Source organism: Rhamphochromis sp. 'chilingali' (assembly GCF_963969265.1).
Source record: "Rhamphochromis sp. 'chilingali' genome assembly, chromosome: 10".
Taxonomy (NCBI): Eukaryota; Metazoa; Chordata; class Actinopteri; order Cichliformes; family Cichlidae; genus Rhamphochromis; species Rhamphochromis sp. 'chilingali'.
The window spans coordinates 34,636,226-34,652,957 of record NC_137937.1 but is presented as its reverse complement, the minus strand read 5'-3'; the positions used below and the strand labels follow the sequence as shown (position 1 = coordinate 34,652,957).

Below are 16,732 nucleotides of genomic sequence, written 5' to 3'. Positions count from 1 at the left end.
GTTAAAAATAAATGTAACAATGGAGACATTGCTGTATATATTTTTTTTAAATCAACAAAGTGATCAATAGTGTTCTATGGTAATATGTAATACAGTGCACCAAAATGGTTGTATCAGATTTCAACTTACTTTATTTTCTATTCCAGCAACATTTAAAATAAAGTGGGAAAAATATACAGTACACAGCAGGGCTCTAGACTAACTTTTTGCCATGGGCGTACCGGCACAAAAGTTAGGCGTACACAAATTTTATAATAATTTCTATAATATAATGTGTTTTTCTGGATACACTGTGCTTTTTCAGCATTCAAAGATTGATGACACCGTGTCAGAGCACTGGCTATGAATTTCAGAAGGATCAGGCCTTAACTTAACAGAAAAGTTAGCAATAGTTCTTTTCCTATTACAGCTACATCCACTTCTGTCGTGCCTAGGCTGCTCACTAGGGCTGGGTATCATCACTGATTTCTATAATCCATTCGATTCCGGTTTTCAAAGTCCCAATTCGATTCAACTTAGCCTCAGACAGTCAGAAATATTATAATTCTGATCATTTATCAGTACTGACTTCTTCAGAATTGTGAACATCACAGCAGATGCCTTTGTGTGAAAGTAACTGAGAATAAAACACAGAAAAACATGAAGGAGATTTTCCCTGGTCTGGCTTTTTATAGCAGATAACCTTAAAAATATTCTACAATGTTCTGCATATAAAGTTTAAATTTCTTCAGTATTGAATAACAGAAAAAACAGGCTTTCTTGTCCGAGGTCATTTAAGTGAAAAAGAAAAAGACAGCAGCCACAGCGCTGTAAACAACGGTAGACTGGTGGGTAATAAGCGAATGAATAACACAGAAAACAGAGATTGGAGACGGGAAACTGTTCTTGAAGTACAGAGAGAGAGAGAGAGAGAGCTAACTGTGCATGAAGTGTGATTTTAATAGTCGTGGAAGCAAAACAGCAAAATTCATGACGACATTGATCAAATGTGAAGCGTAGTTTGCTGCATCTTTTGCTGCTGGCTCGGTGAATTTTGGTTGGAGAGAGACAAAACCTGCAGCTCAGAATCAGCGCAAAAAGACGTAATCACAGCGCGTACCGGACGCATCAGGATCGCTAAGCTCCGACAGCGTGTCCGTCTGCGGGCCGTCGGGTGAGAAAGCCGAGAAAGACAAAGTTGATTCTGATGCGTCGGTCCGTTCTGTGTTTACGTCTTTGTGTGGAATCCGTGTACCTGCTCTCATTTGCTGTTTGGTTGTTGTTGAAATGGTTTTGTGAGCTTTAATCTGAGAATCTGGCGTTTCTGGCAAAACACAGTTATATTTAAAAGTCGATTCAGGATTTAATGAATTGATATCGCTTTATTCAAGCTCCTCACCTCCCACTTCCACCTGCACTTTCAACTGGACCACGGCCAATCAGAGAGGTCCCGCCCCTGACTATCTCTGATTGGTTAAGTCCACGATAGGGGCAAAATGTGTGTCTGTTGTTGACCACAGGGAAGGTTGCAGATTTTTTTTTTTTTTTTTTTGCTACCCGAACAGTTGGTCGCACAGGTGCAACCAAATATTTTTTTTTAGTCGCACCACTGAAAAATATTGGTCGCACTCTAGAGCCCTGCACAGTGAACTTCAGTTACTTGCACACTGTTTCTATATTACTGTGAATATGTTGGTCAGGTTACAGAAGTTTTTTTTTTTTTAATAAATTTGAAAAATATCTCCAAAAAAGTTTTGTGAAATTTCTGCAGCAATACATGTAATAAAATATATTCTATAGTTGAGCACTGCACGAGGCCAAACTCTTCTTATGTGCTCTTAATAACGCATTAAACATCATCACCATACAGGCATGAGAAACATTTAATTGTCTTCCTGTTTAACTGTTAGACAATTTTAGGAAATGTGGTGATTCTTAAAGTGTTTAGAACAGCAAAATATTCAAAATCATATTAATTTAAACCCACAACTCATTCCTTTACTTATTTTCTACTTTGTCACCAAACTTTCCTGCAATGTATTTCCGTTTCAAAGTTTCAAGATCCAAATGCAAATAAACAAAAAGACATCTAAAATATGAGTAGACTGAGGTCATTAGAAAATGTGAGGTTTGTATTGTTGCACTGAGCTGCACACACTCAAGGTTGTTACACTACCAGTACAAATTTATCTCTGTTCTTCTCCTGAATAGACAACAGATGGCAAGCATACACAGTTTGTAACACAATCATCATTCCTTTTTGACTTTGTTTCTGTAAAATAACTTACGCAATAGAAACCTGACTGCTGATATAAAAATGGTAAATACTAGCAGAATAACTGTCAGCAGAAAGGCTGCCACATCGATCGAGTAGTACTGGATGCTGGACATCTTGTAAGACTCCGTCCTTAAGTGCGCCGCTCCTTTGTGCCGCATGACAAACTTGATCCAGAACATGGCTCGGTCCAGCGGTTTCATAGGCTGATCTCTTTGGATGCTGGACAGCTTCTTCATTTTCTCCCTGTAGGATGGTTGGTAGAGTACCTCCTTTAGCGCCTCCAAGAAGTTTTCTTTGTTCACTGTTGCAATATCAAGGACTTTGGCCACACCTCTTGCTTTCATCCTGAAGAAGTTATCAGCCTGGTCAAACATAAGTGGCAGGCCAACCAGGGGCACACCGTGGTAAATGGCCTCCTGTATCCCATTGGTGCCTCCATGGGCCACAAACACTCTGGTTTTGAGGTGACCCAGGAGGTCATTTTGGGGTAACCAGTCCAAGATTCGCGTGTTATTACCCAAAGTGGATGGTCTTTTGCCTTTGTGCCTCCAAATCACCTTCTGAGGAAGTTCTGCAAAAGCAGCAGCAATGTCTTCAGCGATGTCCTCTGGAAGTTCTTCTACCAGCGTCCCCAGTGTCATCACAATGACACCATGTTCACCTGAACTCTGCACAAAGTCCTCTAGCTCTTTAGACAGGGGCTTGGAGGGTTTGCACTGAAATCCTGACATGTAGACAACGTTTGGCATTGAGGGTCGAGGGAACTCAAAAGTGAAATCGTTTCTCATCAACCAGATGTCTGCTGACTGAAACAGCTCCATGTAATGTACATCACTGCCAACATGACGATGGACAAATGGTTTGTAGTTTGGTTCTGTGACGTACCAAATTTGAAAACATGTGAAGAAAAAGTAGAGCATATTCTGGACACGCTGAATGAAAGTCATCTTGTCAGTCAGCTCTGTCCCTGGTATGGGGATGTAAGAGAGTGGGCAAGGTGCAATTGCTAGATGGCCTTCACCCTGAATAGTCCATCGGACATTAAAGACAAGTGGAAGACCCAAACGATGAGCCATAAGAACACCTGTACCAATCGTAGGATCAGTCAGAACCAAATCATATTTGGCATCACGGAGGCTCTGCATCAGGTTGGTATCCTCAAACATGCGTTCCACCATCTCAAGCACCTTCTTATTCATTTCATAAAACTCTTTCACTAAATCATATTCCATTGATAAACGTGTCCAAAGAGAAGCACCTTGTCGACGCATGATTAGTGTTTTCATAACAAATCCCCCAAAACGCTCTTCATCAAATCCGGCCGAGGAATTTATAGTGATGGTCTTGTAGTGAGGGGACTCTGACTTGATGTACCAGGTGTCGTTTGGCCGCACCACTGTGACTTCATGACCTCTGGAGTGAAGCTCTGCGATGATGATATTCATGTTGATCCAGTGACTTTCATCCACAGGGAACACCAAGACTTTCCCTCCATTTACCAACAATGTAGAGCATAGCAGCACTGCAAGTGCCAGGAAGTTTGAATGGCACATCTCTGAAAGAGATTCTGACAAAAATGTCAAGATGTTAGATTATTTCTTAAGCAAATGGTTTGAGTTCAAGAGCTTGTATCACCCTAATAACTAATGACAGATATACCTGAGATAAAGTTTAAGTTGGGAAAATATGGACTGGCCAATATATAAACTTGGAGGTCAGACGTATTTGCCAGGTCTCCTTTGGTTTTGGCTTTTAAGATAAAAACTCAGATTTAAAGGTTAAGTTATAGATGTAGATTATTATCTTAAAGTCATGAGCCTCTTACTCACAGCAGTGAGTATCTCCTACTGTTGATCTCATTATTGATAAGTTAGTGACTTTGCCGCTAAATTTTCATACCTTTTTAACACCATAGTCACAAAGAAACAGCAAAACAGGAAATAATTTCTGTATGACTAAACAATGATTCCAACAAAAAACGTGAAACTTGTCCTCTTGATTAGAGTTAATTTCAAACGTTACAATCAGCTAAACCTTTTTGTACTTTATTTGAATTCTAGAGTCAACATTTATATATGTAAACTTCATTGATTCTTATGAATATTCATGTTTAACATTTAATCTTTTACTTTTTGTTTTTAAATATGACTTTGCTCATTATCTGTTTTCTTTTAAGAGATAAGTTAAAGTTTGTGTTCCTTCAGTAAATAGAGGCTGACAAGAAGTTTGGGAGCTAGAGACGAGCATGTTGCACAGTAAAGGTGATTGTGGTGTGGAACCCCAGACTGTTAATATGATCTTAATTAAAGTGTAAATATGAGGAAAAAAGGCAGAATTCACTGTACCATTTGAAAAATAAAATAAAATAAAAAAAATAAAATAATGAAATGAAATGCGGGTGAATTTGAGAAACTAAAGTGAAACTCTAAACACTATGAGATTGTCCTACAAGTCTTCTTTGGTTTCAATAACTAAAAACTTGCATTGATTCAGGTCAAATTAAATAATGTAAGGAAACACCGATAAGCTTCTTTATTTCTTATTAGAAAGTGATGGAAAATTTCTGTTCTTCAGGATAAGACCAGTTTGAACAAATTCTTCAGCTTTCACGTTCTTCCAGTAAAGTGATACAGTCCAATACTTCACTTTACTCACGCATCAAATAAGACGTTAGTGCTTCATGAAAGGTAATCACGTTAAACCTAACCCTTCATAGTTTTTCATATATCATCAGTGAGAATGTTTAGTAGTTTTTTGTCTGATGATCAAAACCTTAGGAAACAGTTTTAAATAAATACTACTCGGGGTTGGGGGTAATTGCTGATGATGACTTCGACCTCAAAAGGTTTAAGAGTAAAAACAATAAGAACTTTTAAAATGTTTCATGTAACAAAATGGTAAAGCTGAAACTTGACAAAAATAGTGACTTCAATTATCCCTCAATAAAAAAAGAAAAATTGCATAATAAATAGGTGTCAGATGGAAAACTTTAATGAATCCTGAATATATGTTTTAACTAGTTAAATGTAGTCATGTTATTAAATTTAACAATGAAGACATTTCTGTATTTATTTTTTGTTAAAACAGCAAAGTGATGAATAGTGATCCATAGTTAAATGTAATAAAGTGCGTGTATCAAGTTGTATCAGCTTTCAAATTACTTTATTTTGTATAGGGCTTTGGAGCGTGATGTCACGGGGGTGGGCGTGGAAAGGATTTTGGCCCGATCCGCCATTTTGGGGGTCTAAGTAAGGAGCGAAAGCATAGCCATGGTTCGTACTTGCTGTGTGGTCGGCTGCAATGTTCGATCTTACGACCGGCACGGGAATAAGTTTGGATTGTCTTTTTATGCTTTCCCAACCTGGAAGCAACATGAAGGAGCTCATGTATCGGATATTACCAAACGAAGGCGTCTAGCCTGGATAGCAGCCGTGAGACGAGCTGATATCAAGTTCTGTTACGTCTCCAGATATCAGTTGGTGTGCTCAAGACATTTTCATTCCGGTAAGTTCTAAATATGTTCACATCACACTTTATAGCTGAATAATATCATAGTTGGTGGTCTCGGAAGTTATAGAAATTGCGATCAAACATCGAATGGAGTGACTTGATTGGTTGATGTAAAGACAATAAATGAAATGAGACAGGAAGGACACAAATTGGCGTTAATAATTTGCCCAATTATCAATGTGTTAATTTGCATGTACTTTACAATTACGGGCATATAATATGATAACGATATTTTAGCAGTTCAATGATAAATGTATAACATTAATTATGGTGGGGGGTGGAAAATGGCTATTTCACTCGATGCACTCCAGCTGACTTACTTTGACGACGTACTCAGAGTTTGGCGGCTTGAAAATAGCCAAATCTTGCACCCAGCCATTTGTAAATTGGATGTGCGCCTCCAGTGACTTGTAATTACGAAACTGGTTCGCTGTGTAAGCGCTTACTCCACAAACAAGATACGTGAAGATATCGGGGTAGGACAGTGGCGGTAAGTCGTCTGGGTCTTTACTCCACTGCCGTATTTCATATGGGTCCAGATTTGCGATGCACTTTATTTTTTTCAAGTACCGCTGCTTCGCCTCTGGACGCAATCGGTCTCTATACCGTCCGTTTTCTTTTGAGCTGCTTTTAAGCATGTTTCTTCGTCGTTCCAACACAGTGTGTTTGTTTTGATTCGTAGACCCCGAAAATGGAGCTGCGCTCCCACAATGCATTGCGGCGTGACGTCAACTCCAAAGCCCTATTCCAACAACGTTTAAAATAGAGTGGGAAAATATACAGTACATAGTGAACTTCAGCTACTTGCACACTGGTTCTATATTACTGTGAATAAGTTGGTCAGGATACATAAGTTTTAGTAATAAATTTAAAAAATATCACCATAAAATTCTGTGAAATTTCTACAAAAATACATATAAAAACAATATATTCTATTGTTGAGAACTGCATGAGACCAAACTCTTCTTATGTGCTCTTAATAAAGGATTAGGCATCATCACCATACGACAGTCAGAAACATTTAATTGTGTCCCTGTTTAACGGTTAGACAATTGTAGGAAATGTGGTGATTCTTAAAGTGTTTAAACAGCAGACTATTCCAAATCAAATGAATATAAACCCATAACTGATTCATTGATTTGCTTGCTTCATTTACTAACTTTTCCCTGAACAACACTGAAAATAATTTCTATTTTAAGTTTTTAAGATACTGACAAATAAGCAAAAATACATCTGAAATATGGCTAGACTGAGGTCATTAGAAAATGTGAGATTTGTATAGCTGAATTGAGCTGCACACACACTCAGGTTTGTTACACTACCAGTACAAATTTATCTCTGTCCTTCTTCTGAATAGAGAACAGTCGACAAGCATACAATTTTTGCAAAACAATCATCATTCCTTTTTGACTTTGTTTCTGTAAAATAACTTATGCAACAGAAACCTGACTGCTGATATAAAAATGGTAAATACTAGCAGAATAACTGTAAGCAGAAAGGCTGCTACATCGATCGAGTAGTACTGGATGCTGGACATCTTGTAAGACTCCGTCCTTAAGTGCGCCGCTCCTTTGTGCCGCATGACAAACTCGATCCAGAACATGGCTCGGTCCAGCGGTTTCATAGGCTGATCTCTTTGGATGCTGGACAGCTTCTTCATCTTCTCCCTGTAGGATGGTTGGTAGAGTACCTCCTTTAGCGCCTCCAAGAAGTTTTCTTTGTTCACTGTTGCAATATCAAGGACTTTGGCCACACCTCTTGCTTTCATCCTGAAGAAGTTATCAGCCTGGTCAAACATAAGTGGCAGGCCAATCAGGGGCACACCGTGGTAAACGGCCTCCTGTATCCCATTGGTGCCTCCATGGGCCACAAACACTCTGGTCTTGGGGTGACCCAGTAGGTCATTTTGGGGCAACCAGTCCAAAATTAATGTGTTATTACCCAGGGTGGATGGTCTTTTGCCTTTGTGCCTCCAAATCACCTTCTGAGGAAGTTCTGCAAAAGCAGCAGTAATGTCTTCAGCGATGTCCTCTGGAAGTTCTTCTACCAGCGTCCCCAGTGTCATCACAATGACACCATGTTCACCCGAGCTCTGCACAAAGTCCTCTAGCTCTTTAGACAGGGGCTTGGAGGGTTTGCACTGAAATCCTGACATGTAGACAACGTTTGGCATTGAGGGTCGAGGGAACTCAAAGGTGAAATCGTTTCTCATCAACCAGATGTCTGCTGACTGAAACAGCTCCATGTAATGTACATCACTGCCAAAATGACGATGGACAAATGGTTTGTAGTTTGATTCTGTCATATACCAAATTTTTAAAGTTGAGAAGAAAAAGTAGAGCATATTCTGGACACGCTGAATGAAAGTCATCTTGTCAGTCAGCTCTGACAGGGGTATGGGAATGTAAGAGAGTGGAGAAGGTGCAATTGCAAAATGGCCTTCACCCTGAATAGTCCATCGGACATTAAAGACAAGTGGAAGATGCAGACGGTGAGCCATAAGAACACCTGTACCAATCGTAGGATCAGTCAGAACCAAATCATATTTGGCATCACGGAGGCTCTGCATCAGGTTGGTATCCTCAAACATTCCCTCCACCATCTCAAGCACCTTGACATGTATTTGATACATCTGTTTCACTAAGTCATGCTCCATTGATAATCGAGTCCACAGTGAAGCACCTTGTCGACGCATGATTACTGTTTTCATAACAAATCCCCCATAACGCTCTTCATCAAATCCGGTTGAGGAATTTATAGTGATGGTTTTGTAGTGAGGGGACTCTGACTTGATGTACCAGGTGTCGTTTGGCCGCACCACTGTGACTTCATGACCTCTGGAGTGAAGCTCTGCGATGATGATATTCATGTTGATCCAGTGACTTCCATCCACAGGGAACACCAAGACTTTCCCTCCATTTACCAATAATGTAGAGCATAGCAGCACTGCAAGTGCCAGCAAGTTTGGATGGCACATCTCTGAAAGAGATTCTGACAAAGATGTCAAGATGTTAAATCTCTCCTTCTGTTTAGTAAGGGCCTTGAGTTTAAGGGTTTCTATGAACTTAAAAACAAACAAAAACTAGAAAAATTTGCATTTCCTGCGAAAATGCAGTGTGGATGCTTTAAAGCTGAAGCTGTATGCAAAAAGTAGGTGAAAAAACTGAAAAGTTGCAGAAATTGTAAAAACTTTGCAGAAGCAAAAGAACTTTGCTAAAATGTAATAACTTAGCAGAACTGCAATATCTTAGAGGAAACATAATACTTGGCAGAAATACAATAGCATAGCAGAACTTAGCAGAAATATTGTAACTTACCAGAAACATAACTTCTCAAAAATACAAGAATTTAGGAGAAATAGTATAAGATAACAGAAAGAATATATTTAGCCAAAAATACTTGAACATTGCAGAAACACTATGATTTAGAAAAATAGTACAACACAGCAGAAATACTGTGATTTACCAGAGACACTGTGATGAACTATGAATATTGTAATTTTAAATCAAGACTATGTTTTAGCAAAAATATTATAATTTGGCAGAAATACTATCATTTGGCAGAAATACTATCATTTGGCAGAAATACTATGATAAAGCACAAATACTCTGGTTTAGCACAAATATTATAACATAGCAGAAATACAATTATATAGCAGAAATGCTATATTTAGAAAGAAAAATATAATATAGTAGAAATACTATGATTAAGCAGAAATACTACAATATAGCATAATAACAATGATTTGGAACAAATACTATGATTGAGCAGAATAGCAATAACTAAAGTAGAAATATTGGAAAAGTAAAATGACAAGATGAAAAAAAAACAGAACATGGTTAAGTTCCCTCAAAACTAATTGTTGTTCACCTGTGAAAAAAAATAAAGAAATAAAAATAAATTAAAAAACAAGAAGAAACAGCCAACAGATACACATAAAATCAAATATGTATACACAAATGCACAGAGAGAGAGACACACAGAGGGTCTATGCCAGTCAACCAGTCTGTATATATTATGTTTTTCCAACAATGAGATGCTGCCCTAAAGTGGGTCTCTCTCTCTCTATTACACACACACACACACACACACACACACACACACACACACACACACACACACACACACACACTGGGTGAGAGAAGTAAGTTTCTAGCTCAGTCAAGCAGCCTGGGAGCTGCTGAATTTGAATCCACCAATCAGAGAGCCTGTGCACTTTTTCCCGCCAAAACAGGTGCACGCAGCACAGAGAGACACAGGATTTTTGCAGTCTATTTCTCATAATGACAACTTCCCTCAAACAAATGACCATAATTTCCTAACCGTAGGGGTTAGAACGGTCATTCTTACACCGTTTTGTTCAGAAGAGATTGGGGAATCTTCAAGTGTTGACAATTTATCATTAAAATATGAATTTTTAGAGATATATGACATGGATGACTTGTTGACTTAGAAGCCACGAATTCCCCAATATGCAAATTTGAATGCCTCAGTCCACATATATGATTGGCTGGCTGGGAAGCCGTGCAGGCCCTGATTTGTGGATTTGAATTCCTCAGCCCTCAGATATGATTGGCTGGCTTAGAAGCCATGAAGGCCCCAATATGCAAATTTGAATGCCTCAGCCCACATATATGATTGGCTGGGAAGCCGTGCAGGCCCTGATTTGAAAATTTGAATGTCCCAGTCCTCACAGAGGATTGGCTGCCTTGGGACTTGGCAGTAATATATAGAAATAGTATGATTAAGAATAAAAACTACATTTACCAGAAATACTATGTTTTAGCACAAATACTATAAAAAGCAGAAATACTATAATTTAGCAGAAATACTATATTAAGCACAAATCCTATAAAAAGCAGAAATAGTATGATTAAGCATAAATACTACATTTAGTAGAAATACTATGTTTTAGCACAAATACTATAAAAAGAAGAAATACTATATTAAGCAATATAAATATCCTATAAAAATCCTATAAAAAGCAAAAATATTGTACTATGATTTGGTAGAAAAATTATAATTAATCAGAAATACTATATTTGGCACAAATCTTATAAAATAGCAGAAATAGTATGATTTAGCACAATAGTAATAATTTAAACAGAAAAACAGAAACAGCAAAATGGACAGCTGAAAAAATGCTGAACGTGCTAAGGGTCCTTCAAATATACTTGTTAAATGAAAAAAATCGGCAAAAAAATATATAACAGCCACACAATCACAAATATGGACACATATGGAAACACACATGCACAGAGAGAGACACACACAAGATCCAATTCAGTCAACCAGTCTAAATATATTGAATTTGAATCTTACAATGAGATCATCCCATTAAAAGGCTCTCTCTCTCTCTCTCGCTGTCTCTCTCACACACACACACACACACACACACACACACACACACACACACACACACACACACACACACACACACAGGGAGAGAGAAGCAAGTTCTCAGTCAAGCAGCCTGGGAGCTGCTGAATTTGAATCCACCAATCAGAGAGGCTGTGCACCTGTTTTGGCGGGAAAAAGTGCACAGCCTCTCTGATTGGTGGATTCAAATTCAGCAGCTCCCAGGCTGCTTGACTGAGAACTTGCTTCTCTCTCCCTGTGTGTGTGTGTGTGTGTGTGTGTGTGTGTGTGTGTGTGAGACAGCGAGAGAGAGAGAGAGAGAGAGAGAGCCTTTTAATTTCTCATAATGACGACTCCCCTCAAACAAATGACCATAATTTCCTAACCGTAGGAGCTAGAACGGTCATTCTTACACCGTTTTGTTCAGAAGAGATGGGGGAATCTTAAAGTGTTGACAATTTATCATTAAAATATGAATTATTAAAGATATTTGACTTCTAATGTACCATAACTGAGTAGAGCGAAGCAAAAACTGCCTTGACTTGCCCTCAAACAACGCTTTGTAACTCTAAATCTATTTGGAGTATCGATATCATTCTTTCACCATAAGAGACAGCAGGCTTTGGTGAACAGTCATGGAAATTTTCAGGTCTCTGTGGAAATCCAACAAAAAGTTATGACGAGAGAAAAAAGTGGTTCATTTCCAGAGTTTGAAATCTGAAGAAATCTGAGCGAAGGACGAATTTCCTACCCTCAAACAAACGTAATTCATGGCCAAATGGTAATAGGTGAGAAAAAAAATCTTAAATTGTGAGCGTCAGGAGTGTCTGAAGATATACCGGGACAAGCCTCATGTCTTAACTTTGCTTCGTTAAGGAGATATGACGATTCGAATATGCCTCTCATTACAGAAATGCAGCGGTGATTTTGAACAAACTCTCCATTGACTTTATATGGAGAGTTTTCTGACTTTGTGTTGGTCTGAGGAGATTTGCCAAAATTCTATAAATCCCACAACAATGATAGTGACATTTTCTGAAAGCCAGCAAAAATACCTACGTTTTGATGTATAATGTGTGGAAGTTGAGTGAAAATTGAGCAAGTAGCAAGAAGTTGTTCGGACATGAAGAGAAGACTGCAAAACCTTCAGTGGCACACTGGAAGCCAAGAGCACAGCAACCATAACAACGCATGTATTTTGTGAAAAATCAAAAAAATGAAACTCAAAACTTTAAGAGGCATAAAAGTAAAATGGTAAAAGATTTGAAAAAGCTGAATAATACATGAATAGCCCAATAATTTGTGAACATTTAAAAGTTAAAGTTTCATTGTGTGGATGCCTATTCAGGCATCCACACAATAAAGTAGGATAAAGAATAAAGAGAAACAGGAAAACAATAGTGTGGATGCCTTTAAGCATCCACACAATGATTTAGAAAATTCCTTCCTGCATACACACTGGAAGATATTGGCAGTGATGTAGTGACTCCAGATCAAGAAATGACAATGGATTTCTGCAACCTGCAATGATGACAACCAAAAAGTTATGAATGTTTAAGAACACATTAGATGCTATCTAGTGATTCTTATTAAACATAAGAATGACAGTCAAATCCAAGAGGCCAATTTATTTTCCTGATTAGAAGTCGGGATGTACTTAAAAAGGTAACTTCTGAGCCTTGTAATTTCACTTTGGGAATGTGGCATTGTAAAATACTGTGGTATTTTACAATGTACATCATTAGTGATCTAGATTACTAATCTGAGTAAATAACATAACTCAGTCATTTCAGTTTATGTTTGACAGCAAAGGTTGCCGTATAGCTAAAACCACCCTGATTCACACCACCACCAGTCTTTCTACAAAGGATTTCCAGTAGTTTTTCACTAAGCTGAGGCACCCTACTTTAATACTTGCATAGCTTCCAGATTTTCTGCAGCTCACTGGTTCAACTGCAGTGTGGAAATTCCTGCCTCTAAATCTCAGGAGGTTTAAAAGAAGGCAACAAAGCTGTTTGCTGTTTTTTGTTCCCTGTTTCACAGCTGCCAGCATTAGTGGGTATGAAATTATAAAGCAATTATAAAGCAACAATTATAAATATTGTAAAAGCTGCCATTGATTAATGTTAAATGGTAAATGGACTGTATCTGTATAGCGCTTTACTTAGTCCCTATGGACCCCAAAGCACTTTACACTACATTCAGTCATCCACTCATTCACACACACATTCACACACTGGTGATTGCAAGCTACATTGTAGCCACAGCTGCCCTGGGGCGCACTGACAGAGGCGAGGCTGCCGGACACTGGCGCCACCGGGCCCTCTGACCACCACCAGTCAAAAGACCTTTTGTGCTTGCAAGACTTAACATTTTTTCCTTAGTTCCAAAATTAAAATAATCAAAACAAAACTTTATAAGAAAAATCTTTCTGTTTTGCATCAAAAAAAGTAACTCCATGTTCTCTCTGTATTTAATTTGAGAAAGTCTGAACTTGTGTGACCTTTGAAGCTTCCTTCTTTTTTTCGAAAGAAAACAATTTTCCAAGCTGAAATGCATCCGATTCCAAAACAATTCATTCTTTTTCTTGCTTTTGTTCCTTGTGATCAGAACAAACTATGACTGTGAATGAGGATGGTTTATATAGTGAGATTCCTCCATGCAATCATAAAGCTCAGCCTTGTTATTGTTGAGAGGAGACATCTGGGAAATATTCTGTTCCTCTGTGAGAATCCATATGCTACTACTTAGCTGGTCGGTCATGCATATTTCAGAACAGAACTCGCAGCGTAACTACACAAAGAAATGCTCTAAAACAGCATTAAAGGTATTTGGGGTTTACATTAAAATGCCATTTTATCTTCTAAAACTCTTGCTGATCTTGGGTTTTTGATCTAAGTACTTACCTAGAGCGTCCCTGTAAAAAGATCTCACGTTTCAACACGTTTCAACCAGAGCCTGTTGGTTGTGTGTCCAGCCTGCTTCACCGGTCTCTGAGTGAATGACTGCCATCGGGCTCTGACGAGCAAAACACCTCTGACCGCATTGGCTCTAAGGTAGCAGGAGTAAGGTTCAGAGCCTTTTGTAGTTTTCAGCAGCAAGGTTGGTTGTATAAGAGAAAATTGGATCAAATGTTGTGAACTCTGATCTATAGATTCAATTCAATTCAATTCAATTTTATTTATATAGCGCCAAATCACAACAAAAGTCGCCTCAAGGCGCTTCATAGATACAGAGAAAAACCCAACAATCATATGACCCCCTATGAGCAAGCACTTTGGCGACAGTGGGAAGGAAAAACTCCCTTTTAACAGGAAGAAACCTCCGGCAGAACCAGGCTCAGGGAGGGGGGGAGATTTAGTAGATAACACTGTTGCTACAGGTTACTATAGACAAAGGCAAGTGTATCTGAAATGAATGAATGGTTTTGGGTGAAGACATTTGAGGATAAAATGGAAGTAATTGAAAAATTGAAGGCAACATAGAAATAAACTGTTGTAATTGAGTGTGATGTAAGTAGAAGGTTATTGGCGTGCATTAATCAAACAGTGTGTTCAAATAGTGAGTTCATCTACATGAACTTCATTACCTCGCCCTCTGACTTAAAAAAGTGAACGTGTTGTTTCACAAGACAAATAAATTGCACATTAAAACAAATAGCAGGCCATGAGCTAATGATCAGGAAAAAAAACATTAACAAGAAAAAATTCCCAAGTAAAGCTGCAATAGAGTTCGAAAGAGTTAATGCAAGTCTTCAAAAGATACATTATACTGTAGGTGTGTCCTATTAATTGACTAATTAATTAAATGATTCACATGATTCTACTGGATGTCCTCACACGGTAGATTAATTGCAGTCAGAGACAACAATTAAAGATAAAAAGGAATCTACATTTCTGTTTATTAAAAAACAAATTGAGCAGCGCCGCTTGATATTAACTGACATGACTGAGTGAAGTCAAAGAAACCAAAGACGGTGAATAAACTAAATGACATGAAAGTAAAGATCCAAATCGGGGAGAGAAATATCATGGCACCAGTAAACTCAGTCTAGACAATAATGAAGGCAGAAATAAACTGACAGAAAGGAAGTGAAAATGCAGAAAGCAAAAAAGAAATTATCCTTCAAAATAAAGCAGGAACTAAACTGGAAAAGGGAAACACCAAGACACAGACTAAGGTGAAAATAAGAGGCGCACAAATATGAAAGTTTACCATTAATTAACTATGAGTCAACCCAAAAGCCATGATGGTATAATATTCCTCTCTGCCTTAGAGCCCTAAATTAATTGTTCAAAACTATTAACCACAGTGATCAGCTATACTGATGATATTTCTATCAGTATATTTCATTGTCATGGGTTCATTAGTCTATAATAATCATCCACATAGAATGTGCCACTTCCTCTTATGTATCTCAAGTAGTGTCCGAAATGTATATATTTATTCTGCTTTATTCGGATAAATATTTGTAAACATCTTTTTCCTAATTTTCCCTCCCTTCTTCTTCAGCCCCCACATCCAGAACTCCGTCCAGTAGCCGGACTCCCACTGTGACTCCGTCCCTGCCGAGGCGCTCGGACACCGTCCAACCTCTGCCCTCTCCCAGCAGCACCCTACAGAGACAGCATTTTGACAGACCCCAACCTCACCACACCCAGGTCTCTCCCTCCTCTCATGCAGACGGGAGCTGCTACACAGAGCTGTACCCTGGTCCTCAGAGCTATGTGGAGAGGCTGCAGGCAGAAGAGGGGTCAGCGGGAGTCGACCCACTGAGGGCTGAGGATGGGAATGTGTACTTTTCACCTGTGGTGGAGACGGTCTCCTGTTTCAAACCCAGCAGGTACCAGTCACCACTGATGGGAAAAGAGAATAAGCCTCTAGAAGTGGGCGTCCTGCGGAGGGTGAAGGAGCTTCTGGTGGAGGTCGATCCCAGGACAATGGCCAAACACATCACCAAGGCTGACTGCATGGTACTGTTTATAGCTGCTCTAATCAATATTTGTAAAGTAATAGGGACTTTTTTAAGGATGGACTGCAGCTCTGCAGAAAGGTTTAGGGATTTCTTTATTTTAGTCTGAACGCAGTGGCAACTATGCTGAAGGAAATCTAGGGCTAGCTATGCGTTAGTGATAACAGGTAAACTATGGGGTATTTGTTTGAATGCAAATTCTAAACCATTTCTAAATCAAAGTGTTATTGATGTGTGAAAACATGCAGATGTTTCAGGAGATTTTAAAGTGTATTTTCCTGCTCATCCTGTTTCCGCTAACTGAAATCTAATGCAGCAGTTCTTACATCTGTGTGTGTTCCTAGGTGGCCAGAATTCTGGAGGTCACGCCAGAGGTGCAAAGAATGATGGGCGTTACCTCCGGGATGGAGCTGCTCACGCTGCCACATGGACAACAGTTAAGACTAGACCTGCTGGAGAGGTGAATACTGTTCAACCAGTTCAGCTGTTCATTAGCGTGATAGAACGGTGTATATCTGACATGAGCCTTATTAGACTTTTGTCCACCAAGTTGGTTTTTAGTTATCTGCAAATTTATCTACTATCAAATGTTTTTACAAACTGGAACCATAAACTATAATGCTGCTAATTAAGTT

At 38.7% G+C, this 16,732-nt stretch overlaps 3 protein-coding genes across 4 annotated transcripts in view; 1 reads left to right on the top strand and 2 right to left on the bottom strand.

The window, feature by feature from the left end:
• Window positions 1-172: 172 nt before the first annotated feature.
• Window positions 173-6,592, bottom strand: LOC308404072 (UDP-glucuronosyltransferase 2B31-like). Its single transcript, XM_080893913.1, has 2 exons — window positions 6,088-6,592; window positions 173-3,824 (listed from the first exon to the last, which is right to left on the bottom strand). Exon 2 carries the CDS (start codon window positions 3,808-3,810, stop codon window positions 2,230-2,232), a length of 1,581 nt encoding a protein of 526 aa, XP_080750039.1. The 5' UTR covers window positions 3,811-3,824; window positions 6,088-6,592; the 3' UTR covers window positions 173-2,229.
• Window positions 5,435-16,732, top strand: part of LOC308404075 (SH2 domain-containing protein 3C-like) — a 20,158-nt gene continuing 8,860 nt past the window's right edge. For both annotated transcript variants that reach the window (XM_080893917.1, XM_080893916.1), the window contains exons 1-3: window positions 5,435-5,761; window positions 15,638-16,098; window positions 16,442-16,557. In XM_080893917.1, the coding sequence (XP_080750043.1) occupies window positions 5,527-5,761; window positions 15,638-16,098; window positions 16,442-16,557 (812 nt within the window). In that variant the 5' untranslated portion in view covers window positions 5,435-5,526. The remainder of the gene's footprint in view (window positions 5,762-15,637; window positions 16,099-16,441; window positions 16,558-16,732) is intronic.
• On the bottom strand, window positions 7,072-14,229 carry LOC308404071 (UDP-glucuronosyltransferase 2A2-like). Its single transcript, XM_080893912.1, has 2 exons — window positions 14,032-14,229; window positions 7,072-8,758 (listed from the first exon to the last, which is right to left on the bottom strand). Exon 2 carries the CDS (start codon window positions 8,742-8,744, stop codon window positions 7,164-7,166), a length of 1,581 nt encoding a protein of 526 aa, XP_080750038.1. The 5' UTR covers window positions 8,745-8,758; window positions 14,032-14,229; the 3' UTR covers window positions 7,072-7,163.

Excerpts from the sequence above, each read along its gene's own strand:
- LOC308404072 (XM_080893913.1), bottom strand. The coding sequence starts at position 3,810 with ATGTGCCATTCAAACTTCCTGGCACTTGCAGTGCTGCTATGCTCTACA.
- LOC308404071 (XM_080893912.1), bottom strand. The coding sequence starts at position 8,744 with ATGTGCCATCCAAACTTGCTGGCACTTGCAGTGCTGCTATGCTCTACA.